Source organism: Bombina bombina, chromosome 4 (genome assembly GCF_027579735.1).
Source record: "Bombina bombina isolate aBomBom1 chromosome 4, aBomBom1.pri, whole genome shotgun sequence".
Classification (NCBI taxonomy): domain Eukaryota; kingdom Metazoa; phylum Chordata; class Amphibia; order Anura; family Bombinatoridae; genus Bombina; species Bombina bombina.
In genome coordinates this window covers 730986143-731007623 of record NC_069502.1, presented here as the reverse complement: position 1 = coordinate 731007623, position 21481 = coordinate 730986143, and the positions used below count along the sequence as shown (strand labels likewise).

At 40.1% G+C, this 21481-nt stretch overlaps 1 protein-coding gene across 7 annotated transcripts in view; it reads left to right on the top strand.

Annotated features, from left to right (window-relative positions):
• The window catches only part of MAP3K4 (mitogen-activated protein kinase kinase kinase 4), a 481171-nt gene that overhangs the window by 209066 nt on the left and 250624 nt on the right, over positions 1-21481 (top strand). For all 7 annotated transcript variants that reach the window (XM_053710936.1, XM_053710933.1, XM_053710939.1 and 4 more), the window contains exon 3: positions 16386-17761. In XM_053710936.1, coding sequence (XP_053566911.1) covers positions 16386-17761 — 1376 coding nt within the window. The remainder of the gene's footprint in view (positions 1-16385; positions 17762-21481) is intronic.

Below are 21481 nucleotides of genomic sequence, written 5' to 3'. Positions count from 1 at the left end.
TCAAGGCCAGCAGGGGGTGGTTCGAAAGGTTCAAGAACAGATCTGGCATCCACAGTGTGGTCAGGTATGGAGAGGCTGCAAGTTCCGATGTTGCTGCAGCTGAAGAATTTGTTACAGAGTTCCTGGAGGTCATAGTTTCAGAGGGCTACCTTCCTCAGCAGGTCTTCAACTGCGACAAGACTGGACTCTTCTGGAAGAGGATGCCAAAGCGTACCTTCATCACAGAACAGGAGACCTCATTGCCTGGCCACAAGCCGATGAAGGACCGTCTTTCCCTCCTGTTCTGCGCCAACGCCAGTGGGGACCTTAAGATCAAGCCCCTGCTTGTCTACCATTCAGAGAACCCACGGGCCTTCAAGAAACACAAGGTGAACAAGGAGCAGTTGAGCGTTTTGTGGCAGTCTAACCCAAAGGCTTGGGTCACACGCCTCTTGTTTGTGAAGTGGGTGAATGCGGTTTTTGGTCCTGCTGTGAAGAAGTACCTTGTGGACAATAACCTGCCACTCAAGGCCATGCTGCTCATGGACAATGCTCCTGCCCATCCTCCAGGCCTCGAGGAAGACTTGCTGGAGGACTTTAATTTCATCAAGGTCATGTTCCTTCCGCCTAACACCACCCCACTACTCCAGCCAATGGACCAGCAGTTCATCTCCAATTTTAAAAAACTCTACACAAGGGAGCTTTTCCGGCGATGCTTTGAGATGACAGATCGCTCAAGCCTCACCCTCCATGAATTTTGGAGAGAGCATTTTGACATTGTGAGCTGTCTGCAGATTATCACCATTGCCTGGGCCGGGGTCAGCCAGACAAACCTAAATTCTGCTTGGCGCAACCTTTGGCCAGACTGTGTTGTAAAACCTGCCTCCAGTGCTTCTGCACCTGCACCAGAGTCAACAGTGTTGGAGGAAATTGTTTCCTTGGGGAGGACCATGGGCCTGGAGGTGACTGAGGAGGATGTCTACGAGCTGGTGGAGGAACACAACCGTGACCTAACCACCGAGGAGCTGGTGGAATTGCAGAAGGAGTCAATGGAGGAGCAGATCGCATTTGAGGAGGAGGAGGAAATGAGTGAGGAACAACTCTCTTCCACGGAACTCAAGGAGACTTTTGTACAGCAGCACCACCCAGATAAGGCTCTAGCCCACAGACTTGTGAGCAGTTTTGACACAGACATCATGTCCCCTTTCCGAGGGATGCTTAAAAGGCGCCAGAGGCAGCAGACAATGGAAAGGTTCCTACAAAAACAGCCTAGACATGAAGAAGAACCTGCTTGTGTTAGTGCTGCCCAATTGCCCTCGTCCTCCTCATCTTCCAAACAGTGTTGAAATTGTTTTGCTATTTTCCATGTTTTCCCTGTTGACGTGTTATTTATGTACAGTTAAAGTGTACTGTACCATGTTACCAACAGTCTGCCATGTTTTAAAAGTTGATGTGTGATGTTTTAAAACATAAAGTTGGATGTTTGAAATGTTATTGCTTGATTAATCATGTCCCTGTACAGTATTTATGCCTTTAAAGTGCACTTTATAAAGAGTTTTGAACAGATAAAATACTTTATTTGATTTTTTTCTCACCTCCGGAACGCATTAATTGGTTTTTAATGCATTCCTATGGGAAACCGTGTTTCGGTTTACGAATTTTTCGCAATACGAAACGTCCCGGAGAACACATTAAATTCGTAAACCGAGGTCCCACTGTATATTAAAATAAATATAAACTTACTTGTGAAATAAAAAAAATCATAAGAATACTATAAATTAACCTAAAATAACTATTCTAATAAAATAAAATAAACTACCAATTAAAAGTCATAAATGACATGAATAAATAAACCTAACACTACGAAAAAATAAAAAACCTAAATTACAAATTTACTACGAAATATTTTTAAAAAATCTAACATTACAAAAAAACCTGCTAAAATTACGAAAAATAAAAAAACACTAAGATTACAAAAAACAAACCAAAATAATAAAAGTTTCACCTAATCTAAAAGCCCTAAAAAAACAAAAACGCCCCCGAAATAAAAACACCCCCAAACCTAACAATAAACTACCAATAGCCCTTAAAAGGGAATTTTGTAGGGCAATGCCCTAAGTTAAACAGCTTTTACCTAAAAAAATGACAGTCCTCCCTAAAACTAATCCCCCACCCAACCAACCCCCTAAAAGAAAAATCCTAAGTCTACAAAAATCCTAAACTACCCATTGCCCCTAAAGGGGCATTTGTAAGGGCATTGCCCTTAAAAGGGCATTCGGCTCATTTACTGCCCATCAAAACCCTAATCTAAAAAAAAAAAAACACCCCCAAAAAACATAACACTAACCCCAGAGTCCGGACATCCATCTTCATCCAGGCGGTGACATCTTGATCCATCGCAAGGACATCTTCTTTCTTCATCCCGGTTCCGCAGAGCTGTGGAGGCGCGGAGCATCTTTGTCGGCTGCGCGGACATCCAGCGATCCTCTGATTTGAACAGCCAATAGGATTTCAGTAGCTCTCATCCTATTGGCTGATTTGAAAATATCAGCCAATAGGAATGCAATACCCCATATTTAAATGGGTACCTTGCATTCAAGCTTCAGTGTACAGCGTTGACCGCATGAATAGGATCCTACGCGCTGGATGTCTGCACCGCCGGCAAAAATGCTCCACGCCTCCACAGCTCTGCGGCACCAGGATGAAGAAAGAAGATGCCCCCGCGATGGATCAAGATGTCACCGCCTGGATGAAGATGGATGTCCGGACTTCAGGAACCGTGAGTAGATTTTCTGGGGTTAGTGTTAGTTTTTTTTTTTTTTTTTTATTTAAATTAGGGTTTTGATGGGCAGTAAAAGATAAGGGCAATGCCCATACAAATGCCCCATTGGAAAAAAAAGCAAAAAAATAAATAAATAAAAAAATGTTAATCAACTGTTATCAAATTTACTTCATAATGAGGTACGCTCAGGAGGGTGCATGTGTCTTGAGCACTATTGTGCACACTCATGAGCCCTACCTCATTGTGTTCTTATGTAAAGCAGCTAAAGATGCAAAGAGAAAGAGGTACATTTGATACTAAAAGTAAACTATAGCATTTTTAAAAATTGCTTGTTCTATCTGAATCCTAAAACATTTATTTTGACATCCAAGCCCAGTTATATTTAATTTCTTACTATTTCAAGTGCACATTTATTTTTCAGCTCTTCCTTGCTTTGTTTAAAACCAAATCAATATGCATTTTATTTGGTCTTTATGTTGATCAGAAAATTTCTTTAACGTTGCATACTTTTACTAGTGTTGACACCTTTCTTGGAAAATATACCAACTCTGGTGATAAACATACATTAGCATAAACTAATTATGCAGCCTGATTAGAAAACGAAAGCTGCTAGGATGGGTATTTAAATATTAATTTATCTCATATTCGTTTCCAACACATGTTAGAAGCTAAATCATAGCAGGGCTTTTTTTCTATCTCTATTCTTTATCGCCTACATTTACTTAAAAATTGAAAATGTAAGCCACTCCTGTGTGCAGACGTTCATTTTAATTTATTGGGGGGAAAAATAACACTATGAATAAACTGCTTCATATTCAGACATCTGGGAATGGTAATTGTGTGTATTTTGTTAGATGCAAACAAGGCACCATGATAACTAAAAGCCGAAGCCCTGCAATGCATTACTTAACTGCTGGCAGTAAGTTGTAACATACTTGCTTTATAACCCCCCTTTGTGCCCTTAAAGAATTTATGGAAGAATGCAGTCCTCTGTGCTACAAATTCCTGTTACTGCAAACACTGACTTTTTTCAAAGTCACCCAGCTGCAAAATTACCACTGTATAATGAAGTGTGTCAAATCGGTTTTAAAATACATTTTTCCTTATTAAAATATACATTTAACTTCCTGTTTCACTTTTAGATAAAAAAAATATACCCTTTTGAACTTTCCTAAACGTACATGCTGCCACATTAGGCATGCATTTTATAGTTTTATCAATCATTTATCAGTTCTTCCAGAGTTCACCTTGATACATAATCCATTTATAGATTTTAAATCATCCTTGAGATATCTTTTTTTTTTTTAATATCTTTGAGATATAACCAACAATTATTAGAAATCGATGGGTTTGAATAGAAGGACACCTATAAGTGGGAATTTACCTACTAGACAGAAATGATTTTTGAGGACCACTTCAAAATCACTGATACCACTATTGGTACCGCATTCATCCCTAACTGTGCACATATTGCATGGAGTGTTTTGAAGATAGCTATACATAGATGCAGATATATGTAACAAACATTAAACCATTTTCCTGACTGGGCCCTCATCTTTACCAGCTTCCGGTGAAGTACTGCTGTTCCAGAACTAAACAAGCTGGATTCAATGGCTGAGAGTACCCACTCACCACAAACCATTCCTGGAACACTGCAAGTTAATCACAATAACCAAGAAGAGGCTAGGGGTAAAAAAAGCAATGAGACTAAACTTAGTAGTTGAACACTCTCTAGTACTTTAATCAGCACCTACAAAGTAAAATAACTAATAAGTACTAGAATGCAAATGTAAATTCATAAATCTAAATACCAAAGGAAAACATACCTTAGTAAAAGTTTAGCCTTGCTTTCCAAACGCACATAGGTGACTTAAATGCAGATCTCTTGAGAGCAGAGACATCCAAGATAAAAGGCAGCAATAGTGCAAATGAAATAGTTATATACAAGAAAACTGCAAGACTGTATATGGGTCAAAAGCAACACAAAAACATAACAAAAAACAAACTAAAGTCGAATACCAAATCACTCTGAAACAAGGGAAGTCGGAAGAAGACCAAGTCAAACCAGGATAGCCAAACAACAAACTGCCACAGTAAGAAGTCAGAACACTCAATACAGCATCATGCTGCAAACAGAAAGCTTATAAAGACTACTACAACTAAGGCCTAATTGATCCTCTACCCCCTTAAAGGTACAGCACACCTTACTGCAGCAAAGACAGAATTCACTCTGTTAGACAAATTCTTGTTATGACAACATATATAGAGCCTATATGCTTCAATGCCAAAGTATAATAATGGAAGTGCTATATATAGAAGATATGTTGGTCATTTGGAATGGGAGACAGTGACTCACTGTTAAAATCTGTTCATACTATAAATTTAAAATACAATGAACTTTTTAAAGAGAACAATCATGCAACAAAAATACATTTTGTAGACATCCAATTTAAAGGGACATAAAACGGCAAATTTCTTCTGTTAAGTGTGATCAGTCCACGGGTCATCATTACTTCTGGGATATTACTCCTCCCCAACAGGAAGTGCAAGAGGATTCACCCAGCAGAGCTGCATATAGCTCCTCCCCTCTACGTCACTCCCAGTCATTCTCTTGCACCCAACGACTAGATAGGATGTGTGAGAGGACTATGGTGATTATACTTAGTTTTATATCTTCAATCAAAAGTTTGTTATTTTAAAATAGCACCGGAGTGTGTTATTACCTCTCTGGCAGAGTTTGAAGAAGAATCTACCAGAGTTTTGCTATGATTTTAGCCGGAGTAGTTAAGATCATATTGCTGTTCTCGGCCATCTGAGGAGTGAGGTAAACTTCAGATCAGGGGACAGCGGGCAGATGAATCTGCATAGAGGTATGTAGCAGTTTTTATTTTCTGACAATGGAATTGATGAGAAAATCCTGCCATACCGATATAATGTCATGTATGTATACTTTACACTTCAGTATTCTGGGGAATGGTACTTCACTAGAATTACACTGTAAGAAATACATAAAGCTGTTTAATAACTAGAGATTATGTTTAACGTTTTTGCTGGAATGTAAAATCGTTTTCATTTGCTGAGGTACTGTGTGAATAAATGTTTGGGCACTATTTTTCCACTTGGCAGTTGCTTAATCTGTTTTTCTGACAGTTTCTGTTCTCCCTCACTGCTGTGTGTGAGGGGGAGGGGCCGTTTTTTGGCGCCTTTTCTATGCATCAAATATTTCAGTCAGCAACTCATTGTATTCCCTGCATGATCCGGTTCATCTCTACAGAGCTCAGGGGTCTTCAAACTTATTTTGAGGGAGGTAATTTCTCTCAGCAGAGCTGTGAGAATTATAGTTTGACTGAGATAAAAAACGTTTATTCTGTAATTTGTTTCCTGCTTTCAGAATTTGTTATCTTTGCTAATGGGATTAAACCTTTGCTAAAGTTGTGTTGTTTACAAGGATTGAGGCTATAACTGTTTCAATTTATTAATTTTCAACTGTCATAGATCTTCTGTGCTTCTTAAAGGCACAGTACATTTTAATATTATTCTAATTGAATTGTATTTCCAAGTTGCAAGTTTATTTGCTAGTGTGTTAAACATGTCTGATTCAGAGGATGATAGTGTCATTTGTTGCAATGCCAAAGTGGAGCCCAATAGAAATTTATGTACTAACTGTATTGATGCTACTTTAAATAAAAGTCAATCTGTACAAATTGAACAAATTTCACCAAACAACGAGGGGAGAGTTATGCCGACTAACTCGCCTCACGTGTCAGTACCTACATCTCCCGCTCAGAGGGAGGTGCGTGATATTGTAGCGCCGAGTACATCTGGGCGGCCATTACAAATCACATTACAGGATATGGCTACTGTTATGACTGAGGTTTTGGCTAAATTACCAGAACTAAGAGGTAAGCGTGATCACTCTGGGGTGAGAACAGAGTGCGCTGATAATATTAGGGCCATGTCAGACACTGCGTCACAGGTGGCAGAACATGAGGACGGAGAACTTCATTCTGTGGGTGACGGTTCTGATCCAAACAGACTGGATTCAGATATTTCAAATTTTAAATTTAAACTGGAAAACCTCCGTGTATTACTAGGGGAGGTGTTAGCGGCTCTGAATGATTGTAACACAGTTGCAATACCAGAGAAAATGTGTAGGTTGGATAAATATTTTGCGGTACCGACGAGTACTGAGGTTTTTCCTATACCTAAGAGACTTACTGAAATTGTTACTAAGGAGTGGGATAGACCCGGTGTGCCGTCCTCACCCCCTCCGATATTTAGAAAAATGTTTCCAATAGACGCCACCACAAGGGACTTATGGCAAACGGTCCCTAAGGTGGAGGGAGCAGTTTCTACCTTAGCTAAGCGTACCACTATCCCGGTGGAGGATAGCTGTGCTTTTTCAGATCCAATGGATAAAAAGTTAGAGGGTTACCTTAAGAAAATGTTTGTTCAACAAGGTTTTATATTGCAACCCCTTGCATGCATTGCGCCGATCACGGCTGCAGCGGCATTCTGGATTGAGTCTCTGGAAGAGAACATTGGTTCAGCTACTCTGGACGACATTACGGACAGGCTTAGAGTCCTTAAACTAGCTAATTCATTCATTTCGGAGGCCGTAGTACATCTTACTAAACTTACGGCGAAGAATTCAGGATTCGCCATTCAGGCACGCAGGGCGCTGTGGCTAAAATCCTGGTCAGCTGATGTTACTTCTAAGTCTAAATTGCTTAATATACCTTTCAAAGGGCAGACCTTATTCGGGCCCGGGTTGAAAGAGATTATCGCTGACATTACAGGAGGTAAAGGCCATGCCCTGCCTCAGGACAAAGCCAAGACTAGACAGTCTAATTTTCGTTCCTTTCGTAATTTCAAAGCAGGAGCAGCATCAACTTCCTCTGCACCAAAACAGGAAGGAGCTGTTGCTCGCTACAGACAAGGCTGGAAACCTAACCAGTCCTGGAACAAGGGCAAGCAGACTAGGAAACCTGCTGCTGCCCCTAAAACAGCATGAATTGAGGGCCCCCGATCCGGGATCGGATCTAGTGGGGGGCAGACTTTCTCTCTTCGCCCAGGCTTGGGCAAGAGATGTTCAGGATCCCTGGGCGCTAGAGATAATATCTCAGGGATACCTTCTGGACTTCAAATACTCTCCTCCAAGAGACAGATTTCATCTGTCAAGATTGTCAACAATCCAGACAAAGAAAGAGGCGTTTCTACGCTGCGTACAAGAGCTCTTGTTAATGGGAGTAATCCATCCAGTTCCACGATCGGAACAGGGACAGGGGTTTTACTCAAATCTGTTTGTGGTTCCCAAAAAAGAGGGAATTTTCAGACCAATCCTGGACTTAAAGATCCTAAACAAATTCCTAAGAGTTCCATCGTTCAAGATGGAGACTATTCGGACAATTTTACCTATGATCCAAGAGGGTCAATACATGACCACTGTAGATTTAAAAGATGCTTACCTTCACATACCGATTCACAAAGATCATTATCGGTACCTAAGGTTTGCCTTCCTAGACAGGCATTACCAGTTTGTGGCTCTTCCATTCGGATTGGCTACGGCTCCAAGAATCTTCACAAAGGTTCTGGGTGCTCTTCTGGCGGTACTAAGACCGCGAGGAATTTCGGTAGCTCCGTACCTAGACGACATTCTGATACAAGCTTCAAGCTTTCAAACTGCCAAGTCTCATACAGAGTTAGTACTGGCATTTCTAAGGTCGCATGGATGGAAGGTGAACGAAAAGAAGAGTTCTCTCTTTCCACTCACAAGAGTTCCCTTCTTGGGGACTCTTATAGATTCTGTAGAAATGAAGATTTACCTGACAGAAGACAGGTTAACAAAGCTTCAAAATGCATGCCGTGTCCTTCATTCCATTCAACACCCGTCAGTAGCTCAATGCATGGAGGTGATCGGCTTAATGGTAGCGGCAATGGACATAGTACCCTTTGCACGCCTACATCTCAGACCGCTGCAATTGTGCATGCTAAGTCAGTGGAATGGGGATTACTCAGACTTGTCCCCTACTCTGAATCTGGATCAAGAGACCAGAAATTCTCTTCTATGGTGGCTTTCTCGGCCACATCTGTCCAGGGGGATGCCATTCAGCAGGCCAGACTGGACAATTGTAACAACAGACGCCAGCCTACTAGGTTGGGGCGCTGTCTGGAATTCTCTGAAGGCTCAGAGACAATGGAATCAGGAGGAGAGTCTCCTGCCAATAAACATTCTGGAATTGAGAGCAGTTCTCAATGCCCTCCTGGCTTGGCCCCAGTTGACAACTCGGGGGTTCATCAGGTTTCAGTCGGACAACATCACGACTGTAGCTTACATCAACCATCAGGGAGGGACAAGAAGCTCCCTAGCTATGATGGAAGTATCAAAGATAATTCGCTGGGCAGAGTCTCACTCTTGCCACCTGTCAGCAATCCACATCCCGGGAGTGGAGAACTGGGAGGCGGATTTCTTAAGTCGTCAGACTTTTCATCCGGGGGAGTGGGAACTTCATCCGGAGGTCTTTGCCCAAATACTTCGACGTTGGGGCAAACCAGAGATAGATCTCATGGCGTCTCGACAGAACGCCAAGCTTCCTCGTTACGGGTCCAGATCCAGGGATCCAGGAGCAGTCCTGATAGATGCTCTGACAGCACCTTGGGACTTCAGGATGGCTTACGTGTTTCCACCCTTCCCGTTGCTTCCTCGATTGATTGCCAGAATCAAACAAGAGAGAGCATCAGTGATTCTAATAGCACCTGCGTGGCCACGCAGGACTTGGTATGCAGACCTGGTGGACATGTCATCCTGTCCACCTTGGTCTCTACCTCTGAAACAGGACCTTCTGATACAGGGTCCCTTCAAACATCAAAATCTAACTTCTCTGAAGCTGACTGCTTGGAAATTGAACGCTTGATTTTATCAAGACGTGGATTTTCTGAGTCAGTTATTGATACCTTAATACAGGCTAGGAAACCTGTTACCAGAAAGATTTACCATAAGATATGGCGTAAATACCTATATTGGTGTGAATCCAAAGGTTACTCTTGGAGTAAGGTTAGGATTCCTAGGATATTGTCTTTTCTACAAGAAGGTTTAGAAAAGGGTTTATCTGCTAGTTCATTAAAGGGACAGATCTCAGCTCTGTCCATTCTGTTACACAAACGTCTGTCAGAAGTTCCTGACGTCCAGGCTTTTTGTCAGGCTTTGGCCAGAATTAAGCCTGTGTTTAAAACTGTTGCTCCACCATGGAGTTTAAACCTTGTTCTTAATGTTTTACAGGGCGTTCCGTTTGAACCCCTTCATTCCATTGATATAAAGTTGTTATCTTGGAAAGTTCTATTTTTAATGGCTATTTCCTCGGCTCGAAGAGTCTCTGAATTATCAGCCTTACATTGTGATTCTCCTTATTTGATTTTTCATTCGGATAAGGTAGTCCTGCGTACTAAACCTGGGTTCTTACCTAAGGTAGTTACTAACAGGAATATCAATCAAGAGATTGTTGTTCCTTCTTTATGCCCAAATCCTTCTTCAAAGAAGGAACGTCTACTGCACAACCTGGATGTAGTCCGTGCTCTAAAATTTTACTTACAGGCAACTAAGGAATTTCGACAAACGTCTTCTCTGTTTGTCATTTACTCTGGGCAGAGGAGAGGTCAAAAAGCTTCCGCTACCTCTCTTTCTTTTTGGCTTCGTAGCATAATTCGTTTAGCTTATGAGACTGCTGGACAGCAGCCTCCTGAAAGAATTACAGCTCATTCTACTAGAGCTGTGGCTTCCACTTGGGCCTTCAAGAATGAGGCCTCTGTTGAACAGATTTGCAAGGCTGCAACTTGGTCTTCGCTTCATACTTTTTCCAAATTTTACAAATTTGACACTTTTGCTTCTTCGGAGGCTATTTTTGGGAGAAAGGTTCTTCAGGCAGTGGTTCCTTCTGTATAAAGAGCCTGCCTATCCCTCCCGTCATCCGTGTACTTTTGCTTTGGTATTGGTATCCCAGAAGTAATGATGACCCGTGGACTGATCACACTTAACAGAAGAAAACATAATTTATGCTTACCTGATAAATTCCTTTCTTCTGTAGTGTGATCAGTCCACGGCCCGCCCTGTTTTTAAGGCAGGTAAATATTTTTTAATTTATACTCCAGTCACCACTTCACCCTTGGCTTTTCCTTTCTCGTTGGTCCTTGGTCGAATGACTGGGAGTGACGTAGAGGGGAGGAGCTATATGCAGCTCTGCTGGGTGAATCCTCTTGCACTTCCTGTTGGGGAGGAGTAATATCCCAGAAGTAATGATGACCCGTGGACTGATCACACTACAGAAGAAAGGAATTTATCAGGTAAGCATAAATTATGTTTTTTATTTTATGATTCAGATAGAGCATACAATTTTAAACAAATTTCCTATTAACTTCTATCAACAAATGTGCTTAATTGTTTTGGTATCCTTTAATGAACAAGCAGCAATGCACTGCTGTGAGTTAGCTGAGCACATTGGGTGAACAAATGACAAGAGGCATATATGTTACGCCACAAAATCAGCAGCTAGCTTCCAATAAGGCACTGCTGCTTCTGAGCCTACCTAGGTATGCTTGTAAAAAAAGAATACCAAGAGAACAAAGCAAATTAGATAATAGAAATACATTACAAGGTTACTTAAAATTGTATGTTTTATCTGATTCGTGTCCCTTTAAAGTCTTCAAGGTCATTGTCTTAACCCCTTAGTGACCAGAGGCATTTTTCAATTTTCTGCTATTGCTATTTTTGTGCTATTTTTCTTTCTGCTGTGTTTGTGTTTATCTTTAATTTTCCTCTTATTCATTTACTGTACCCACAAATATTATATTCCGTTTTTCTCACCATTAAATGGACTTTCTAAAGATACCATAATTTTCATCATGACATATAATTTACTATAAAAAATTATAAAATATGATGAAAAAAAATGAAAAAAACACACACTTTTTCTAACTTTGACCCCACAAATCTGTTAAACATCTATAACCACCAAAAAACACCCATGCTAAATAGTTTTTAAATTTTGTCCTGAATTTAGAAATACCCAATATTTACATGTTCTTTGCAAGTTATAGGGCAATAAGTACAAGTAGCACTTTGCTATTTCCAACTCTTTTTCTTTTACAATTAGCGATAGTAACACTATCTGTCAGGAATCCCTGAATAACCCTTCACATGTGTATATATATATATATATATATATATATATATATTTTTTAGTAGACAGCCAAAAGTATTGATCGAGGCCCATTTTGGTATATTTCATGCCACCATTTCACTGCCAAATGCGATCAAATAAATTTTTTTTTTACATTTTTCACAATTTTAGGGTTCTCACTGAAATTATTTACGAACAGCTTGTGCAATTATGGCACAAATGGTTGAAAATGCTTCTCTGGTATCCCCTTTGTTCAGAAATAGCAGGCATATATGGCTTTGGCATTATTTTTTGGTAATTAGAAGGCTGCTAAATACTGCTGTGCACCACACTTGTATTATGTCCTGCAGTGAAGGGGTTAATTTTAGCTTTAGTGTAGAGATCAGCCACCCATCTGACACATCCCACCCCCTGATCCCTCCCTGACCCCTCTCAAACAGCTCTCTTCCCTCCCCCACTCCACAATTGTCACCGCCATCTTAAGAAAGTCTGCCAGTACTAAAATAAAAGGCTTTTTTAAAAAAAAAATAATAATAATATATTCTTTAGTGTAGGATGCCCCAACCTCCCTGATCCCCCCCAAACAGCTCTCTAACCCTCCCCTCTCTACTCTTTTTGCCGCCAGACAGCTGCCAGTACCAAGTTTGCTAAAAAAAAAAAAAAAAAAAGGTTTTATTTATTTTTTATTAAAAAATGCATTTTTCTGTAGTGTAGCTGCCCCCCTCAATACCCTCCCCCTCCCAGGTTCCTGTTCCCCAAGTCTTATCCCCCTCCCTCTCCCTTCTTTCTTTATGCATTGAAGAGACCAAGTAACGGTCGCTTCCAGCGCTTCAAATCCCTGAGGACGTGCCAGGCACATCCTTGGTCATTAACTGACACTTTTTGTAGGACATGCCTGGCACGTCCTAGGTCGTTAAGGGGTTAAAGGGACAGTCTAGTCAAAATTAAACAGGGCATGTAATTTTAAACAACTTTTCAATGTACTTTTATCATCATATTTGCTTTGTTCTCTTGGTATTCTTAGTTGAAAGCTCATATGCTAATTTTTAAGCCCTCGAAGGCTGCCTCTTATCTGAATGCATTTGACAGTTTTTCACAGCTAGAGGGTGTTAGTTCATGTGTGCCATATAGATAACATTGTGCTCACGTCCGTGGAGTTACTTATGAGAGGGCCCTGATTGGCTAATATGGAAGTCTGTCAAAAGAACTTAAATAAGGGGGCAGTCTGCTGAGCCTTAGATACAAGGTTATCACAGAGGTAAAAAGTATATTAATATTCAGTAAACTGTTCCATTAATGCTCTAACTACATATCCAAAGTACCACACCATTTCCTTTGGTCAATTCTCAACAAAAAAAAGTTAAAATTGAAATTTAAGGAAAAGGGTTCTCAAAACAAATAGTAGATGAAGAATATATAAAAGCTATGGAAATGGATACAAAAGGGCTAATTATGGGAAAACAAAAGCAAGAAGACAGAACAGGAAAAGAGAAATCTGAAATTATGAAGCAGAACTAAAGTTACTTTAATTGCTAAATATCATGAAGCATATAAGACCTTATTCTTATGCTTTCACTCACCAATAAGAAATATAAACGGTCACAAGAGAATCGAGGCGAGCTAAAGGAGATATCTGATAAAGCGGTTTCCTTCTTGTAAATCAGGAAGAATGAAGTCAGTGGAGGTGACCATGGGAGGGCAACTCATTTACCACAGGTGGGTGAAGAGAACCTAGATAAGTCAGTGTAACCAGGAGCGAGAAAGTAAGACAGCATAGTAAAAATGAAACTTTCATGATTCAAATAAAGTATGTTTTATACAACTTATTTACTTTGTTCTTTTGGTTTCTTTTTTTTTCAAAAACATGACTTGGTAAACTTATGAGGATCAATACACTGCTGCAAATTAGCTGTTGATTTGTGGCTGCACATATATGCCTCTTGTCATTGGCTCACCCAATGAGTTACAACCAGCTCCCAGTAGAACATTGCTGCTTCTTCAACAAAAGATACAAAGAGAATTAAGTAAATTAGAAAGTTGTTTAAAATGGTATGCTCTATCTGAAACATGAAAGAAAAATGTTGTTTCACATCTCTCTTATGAGTTATGAGTAGTATTTGAGTTGTTAATAAATATTTTCTTCAACAATTTTGCAATTCTTTTTTCTCCTAACCTATTTATTTTCTTAAAGCAGATCCTATACATTAATTGGAAGTAACCATCTTCAAGTTGCATTGTATATTTGTCCTTGCTCCTGACTTATGTTAAAATGAATATATTAAACTGGCACACAGAGTTTAGTATACAGTAATGTAGTTGTAAATGTATTTAATAAAGTATATTGTATGTCAGTCCTGCAAAATATTTTTTATATTGTTTAATTTTGTTTCTTTCATCTCACACTTTTCTGTTCTTGATGGAATTGAATAGTGTCCAGTGTGTATCCAGTTCTCATAAATAACAATGCAACATGTTTAATGATGACCCTATGGTTGCAATATGTGACAGTGAGGGAAGATTTGGTAGTAAGATGCACATCTAAATAGAAACTCTTTTTTTGTGTGTTTGGAATTTTAAGAGCAACTTTGCATGATGTCATTCCAAATATAAAACAAACTAGTCCTAAAGCCCGTTCACACGGGCCATTTTTTGCGGTACAGCGGTCCCACCTCTTGCGCTCTCTCTCTCCCCCTCTCTTTTGAGCTCTCTACCCCCTTTCTTTTGAGCTCTCTCTCTCCCCCCTCTCTTTTGCGCTCTTTATCTCTCTCTCTCTCCCTCTCTCTCCCCCCTCTCTTTTGCGCTCTTTATCTCTCTCTCCCTCTCTCTTTTGCGCTCTCTCTCTCCCCCTCTCTTTTGCGTTCTCTCTCCCCCCTCTCTTTTGAGCTCTCTCCCCATCTCTTTTGAGTTCTCTCTCCCCCCTCTCTTTTGTGCTCTCTCTCTCCCCCTCTCTTTTGCACTTTCTCTCCCCCCCTCTCTTTTGCGCTTTCTCCCCCCCTCTCTTTTGCACTCTCTCTCCCCCTCTCTTTTGCGCTCTCTCTCTCCCCCTCTCTTTTGCGCTCTCTCTCTCCCCCTCTCTTTTGCGCTCTCTCTCTCCCCCTCTCTTTTGCGCTCTCTCTCTCCCCCTCTCTTTTGCGCTCTCTCTCTCCCCCTCTCTTTTGCGCTCTCTCTCTCCCCCTCTCTTTTGCGCTCTCTCTCCCCCTCTCTTTTGCGCTCTCTCTTCCACCTCTCTTTTGCGCTCTCTCTCCCCCTCTTTTGCGCTCTCTCTCCCCCTCTTTTGCGCTCTCTTCCCCCCTTTTGCGCTCTTTCTTCCCCCTCTCTTTTGCGCTCTCTCTCCCCCCCCTCTCTTTTGCGCTCTCTCTCTCCCCCCTCTCTTTTGCGCTCTCTCTCCCCCCTCTCTTTTGCGCTCTCTCTCCCCCCTCTCTTTTGCGCTCTCTCCCCCTCTCTCTTTTGCTGTCTCTCTCCCCCTCTCTCTTTTGCTGTCTCTGTCCACCTCTCTTTTGCTGTCTCTGTCCACCTCTCTCTTTTGCTGTCTCTCTCCCCCTCTCTCTTTTGCTGTCTCTCTCCCCCTCTCTCTTTTGCTGTCTCTCTCCCCCTCTCTCTTTTGCTGTCTCTCCCCTCTCTCTTTTGCTGTCTCTCTCCCCCCTCTCTTTTGCTGTCTCTCTCCCCCCTCTCTTTTGCTGTCTCTCTCCCCTTCTCTCTTTTGCTGTCTCTCTCCCCCCTCTCTTTTGCTGTCTCTCTCCCCCTCTCACTCCCCCCTCTCTATCTCTCTCTCCCCTCTCTATCTCTCTCCCATCTTCCATCTATCGCGCGAACACACCCGACCACGCCCCCTTCACGCCCGGTCGCACCCCTTAACGGCCATTCACACCCCTTCACGCCCGGCCACGCCCACTTCTGCCGCAGCGCAGATCTTCAGTTAGGGACTCAAATTCCAGGTGTGTTTATCCTCGTGCTGTCTCTACTGCGCATGACAGCTTCGGACAAACACACTTGGCCTTTTATTATATAGGATATTTTAAAGCTGTGCTTGTGCCACATTTCAGATGAGCGTTCTATTACTCAGTGCTCACTTTTTTTTGTCATATCTCAAAACTGTCCCTATTTGAGAGGGACAGTCCATACTCCTGACCTCTAACCTGCTGTCCCTCTCAGACAGCCATATGTCCCTAATTGCAGAATATCTCTTAGCCCCGCCCATAGACCACCCAGACATGCCCACTGACTGCCCAGACACACATTATCCCACCTACTATCCACTAGTGAACCCACCCACAAAACATCTGTGGTCCGCCCCAACCTTCCGAGTCCCTATTACTTACCTAGACACAAATGTTGGGAGGTATGAATAAGTCTGTATATAGCAAAACTCACAGGCCTAAGTGTGTTTTATTTTATTTTGAAACTGTGCAGTGGCTAGTTTACAGCTTTTTTCCATTTTCTTCACATTTTAGAAAAGATGAGCACATCGAATCAGACTCCACACAAAGATAGCGCCAAAACAATCGAGCCTGTGGATGACCACAGCTACAAGCAGGAAAAAAAGAACAGAGCTACACTCAGGACAACTGAGAGAGACCACAAGAAAAATGTGCAATGTTCATTCATGCTGGAAGGTGGGTCATTGCCAAAAAAATCAATTCCAGATGTTGATCTTAACAAACCTTACCTCAGCCTTGGCTGCAGCAATACCAAGCTCCCAGTGTCTGTACCTGTCCCTATGGCCAGGACAGCACGGCAAACCTCTAGGACAGACTGCCCAGCTGACAGGTTGAAATTCTTTGAGACGCTGAGGCTTTTGCTTAAGCTTACCTCTGTTTCCAAAAAAAAGGAGAGAGAGCAGAGGGGCCAGGAAAGTAACTCTACTATGTGGTTTAACCGATCTAATGAACTTTTGTGGCTGGAACTACAAGCTTGGCACGCAGGCCGCAGTGTTAATGACCAAGACTTGTACTTGTATACAGCACGTCAAGCCATACCAGATATAATTAATGAAATTCTTACATTTAAAGTGAATTATGGGAGGTTGTTCTCAGTCAATGGGGGAAATCTTAATGGGACAATACGAGAGGGGCAATACTCAAGCTCACATGGAATAGGTTTTGTGGGTCACTCAAACTATTATGATCACATACAAAAGCAGCGAGTCTCATTTGAGCAAGTAAAGCAGATCATGGAATTGCTAGAATATGTAGAAGCACTTTATCCATCATTGCAGGCTCTCCAAAGGGACTATGAAAAATATGCCGCAAAAGACTTTCAAGCACGAGTGCAGGCACTCTGCTTATGGCTAAATATAACAAAGGACCTGAATCACAAGCTTCGGATAATGGGGACTGTTTTAGGTATTAAAAACATGTCTGATATTGGCTGGCCAGTGTTTGAAATCTCTTCACCACGTCCATCAAATGGTCCAGGGGATGAAGATGATAATGACATGGAACATGAGGGAACTATGAATGAGAAAACATCTGGCACTTGCACAGAGGAGAGTGAAGATGAGGAAGAAGAAGACAACATTTTAGATGTTAGTCATGATCTGGACAATAACCTCAACAATCCTAAAGTCCACTTTACAAGGGAGGACCACTATCCACAAAAGTTGGACAGATTTGTGTCAGAGGATGATTCTTTTTCTTGGGGGTGTCCTGAGTGCAGCCATGACAGTGTCTGCGGCAGACATTGCTTGACTTCTATCTACAGGCCATTTGTAGACAAAGCATTGAAGCAGATGGGGTTGCGGAAACTTATTTTGAGACTTCATAAGTTAATGCATGGTTCTCTTCAGAGGGCACGCACAGCTTTGATAAAGGCAGATCAAAAGCCAGGGGTAAGTTCTAAATGAAATGATATCTACATTACACATACTTCTGTACTTTTATGATTATGATCCTTATTAGTAAGACTGTAAGAAATATTATCCATGCAAGAAGATGCCACAAGTACAGTCTAATTTATTCTTTCTTAAATGGCTGTGTTACCAAATATCGCTTATAACTGTTTTTTTCTGCGCTTAAACTAATAAGGCATCCACTATAAACTTATTAACAGTGCCAAAATACCTACAGTATGAAAGGGAAACTAGTGTGAGCAATTATACTTTACTCCAAGAAGGTTATATATAAGTGTATGTATATGTGTGTGTGTTAAAATAAACAGAAATGGACTTCCTTCTCGAAGCAACTAGCAAAACTCACTCACAGGCAGCAGTAAAGCAGTGACTCAGGCAGTTAAAGGGACAATCAACACCTTTACTGCCCATTCTCCAGCTTTACATATCCAACATTGTTATATTAATATACTTTATAACCTCTAAGTTTGTTCTATTTCTAAGCCCCAGCAGGCCGTCCTTTATTTCAGTGCTTTTTAAATCTTGCACAACAACTAGGCAGTTTTAGTCATAACATTTTGCTCACTCCCATGGAGAATGATAATGTTATCCAAGAACCAGCACTAATTGACTAAAATACAAGATTGTAAAAGACACTGAGATAAGGGGGCATTTTGCAGAGGCTTAGATACAGGGTAATCACAGAGATAAAAAGTTTATTAATATAAGTTTTGGTTATGCAAAACTGGGGAATGGGTAATACAGGAATCAAACAAGTATAAAAAAAAACACTTAAAGTAGCGTGTATGTATATACAGGTGTTAAAGTGTCAGTAAACCTAAAAAATAATGTTATATAATTCTGCACATAGTGCAGAATTAAATAACATTATTTTAGTGCTATTGTTATAAAACCTTTTTTTCCATTTGAATTTTTTAAAAATATGCCCGTTTTACAGACCAGCTCTCTGCTGAGCGGGTCTGTTTTTTTTACACAGCGCCTCGGGTCAGCTGTATAGTCACAGCCCGGCCGACCGCGCCATAACATTAAGTGCAGCTCGCTCCTGCTGTCAGACAGATCAGGAGCGAGCTGCACTTAATGTTATGGCTCGGTCGGGCCGGGCTGTGACTATACAGCTAGCCCGATGCACTGTGTAAAAAAAGAAGCCCGCTCAGCAGAGAGCGGGTCTGTAAAACGGGCATATTTTAAAAAAATTCAAATGGAAAAAAAGGTTTTATAACAATAGCACTAAAATAATGTTATATAATTCTGCACTATTTTTTAGGTTTACTGACACTTTAAATGCAAAATGTATTTTTTCTAAGTTTCAGTGGAACCCAATGATCCCTGTATATATATTTTTTGTTCTACAAACTAAAGAATATTTACAAAGAATATTTACAATTATAAGAAATATTTTATAGTTTTTGCTTGTTAAAATAAATAAATAAAGTAGGGCTGCAACTAACGATTATTTTCATAATCGATAAATCGGCTGATTATTTTTTCGATTAATCGACTAATCGGATAAAAAAAAGAATCAATAATTGTTTCCTATATTTTAAATAAAATCCACATGTTTAGTGTTACAAATATAAACTTCAGACTAAAATTTTACATTAACACAACTGTTTGTCCAATGAAAAGAGGTAGAACTTGAAAAGAGGTAGAACTAGAAAGAGTTAGATTATCACTGTTAATAACATTCTGTTATTCACTCTTTCAGAAACTTTGCATTAAAATGCAAAAATCTCAACATGTCCACATGCTTCTGGCTAAGGCTGGTTCTCTGTTTGCAGCTATATTTCCTGCAGCAGAGAAAAGGCACTCAGATGATGTTGAGGTGCTTGAGATGCATAAGTAGGGTTTTGCCAATTTCACCAAAGTGGGATATTTATCTTTGTTAGCTCTTCACCAATGCAAAGTGTTTATAAAATATATTGAATATCTATATGCAATGGTAAATAACCAGCTATAAGTTTAGGGGAAAATATCTAGTCCGCTCTAAAAAATACAGATACAGTATATAGTTAAAAAGGTTGAATCTGGTACATATCACAATTTATTAAAAATATAAAAAACAAATCAAAGGCGCTAAGGACTGTATATCAATAACAGGACAAAGCCTTACACATTTATTTATACAGTACATATAATCAGCAATAGCAAGCAATACACTAACAATTGTGCAAACATATTATAGTGCACATCAATTTAAATAACTCCCATCAATCTAGGGGCTAGGTGTAAATAACAAGCTTGTCACTATATCATAAAAAGCATAGTTTCAAATCACCAGATTTAATATAAACAATCTAAATGATGACTATTATAGCTGGGTTGCACATAAGCCAGGGGTAGTTGTAAATGTATACTGTCCTGAAAAAGTGAAAAGTAGACGTCTGTAGACGTCCTTTAGGCTAAGAACATAACCATAAAACACAATACCATATCCAGGAGTTCATTGGAGGGAAGCAGCTGGTGTTGTGCACAGACCAACTAATTGCAAACCAACTAATCGATTATGAGATTCGTTGACAACTATTTTCATAATCGATTATTAGTTGTTGCAGCTCTAAAATAAAGGTTTTTCATTGCACTACTTACCTATGCAACTTTCAGTATGGCAGAGGAAGCTAGACTTGACATATGAATGTTTGTCCCACCCCTATTGGGATAGAACATACTATATTAAAAATATAAATAATATTAAAGAGTTACTAAAGTCAAATATTTTCTTTCATGATTCAGATAGAGCATTCAATTTTAAGCAACTTTCTAATTTACTCCGATTATTAATTTTTCTTCATTCTCTTGCTATGTTTTTAAAAAAAGCAATAATGTAAAGCTTAGGAGCCAGCCCATTTTAGGTTCAGCACCCTGGATAGATAGATACATTTAGCCACCCATAACCTGCTTTTTAAATAAAAATAGCAAGAGAACAAAGAAAAATTGAAAATAGGAGTAAATTAGAACATTATTTAAAATTGCATGCTCTGTCTGAAACATTAAAGAATAAAATTGGGTTTAGTATCCCTTTAACACAAGGGAAAAAAACTGTCTTACACATAAAGTAATACAAAATCAAATATTTCACTGTGTTCAATACATGTTATGCAGTGTCTTGAACTCTTCACATGTGACAAAGTTTAAATATCCCCTAGAGTTGCCTGTCTGTGAAAATCGTTCTCTGAAGCAATTGTATTTAGAACTCTGTGTCCTCTGGACATTATAGAGTAACTTGCTGTCCTTCCTTAGAAATATAAAATGGTTTCTGTAAAGCTTATATAACCTGCAACCCTTGGGTTGTTTTGACTAAGCTTTATGAAAAACAGCTGTCTCGGCCTCAAAAAATATACAGGTTTATTTTGGGTAGGCTTTGGTTTCTACTTGCTTTAATGTTCTCTAAAGTGTTTGAAGATATTTGTTACCATGTTTACATTTTCTTTGCTATTGAACTGTGGCAGAATACAATTTGTGCAGTATCAAAGAAAACTGAAGGACAATTTAATTTGTCACGTTGAGTTAATGTAGCTAAATGTTTTACAATTTTAGTCAACATCCCAGTTAATACATGTAAGTGACTTAGATTTCCCTGCTTCTGGACCCTGGCAGAGTTAAATGCATGAGTTTAAAGGGACATGAAACCCAACATTTTTATTTCATGATTCAGATAGAGCATGCAATTTCGATCTTAATAAGAGGAGAGTCCACGGCTTC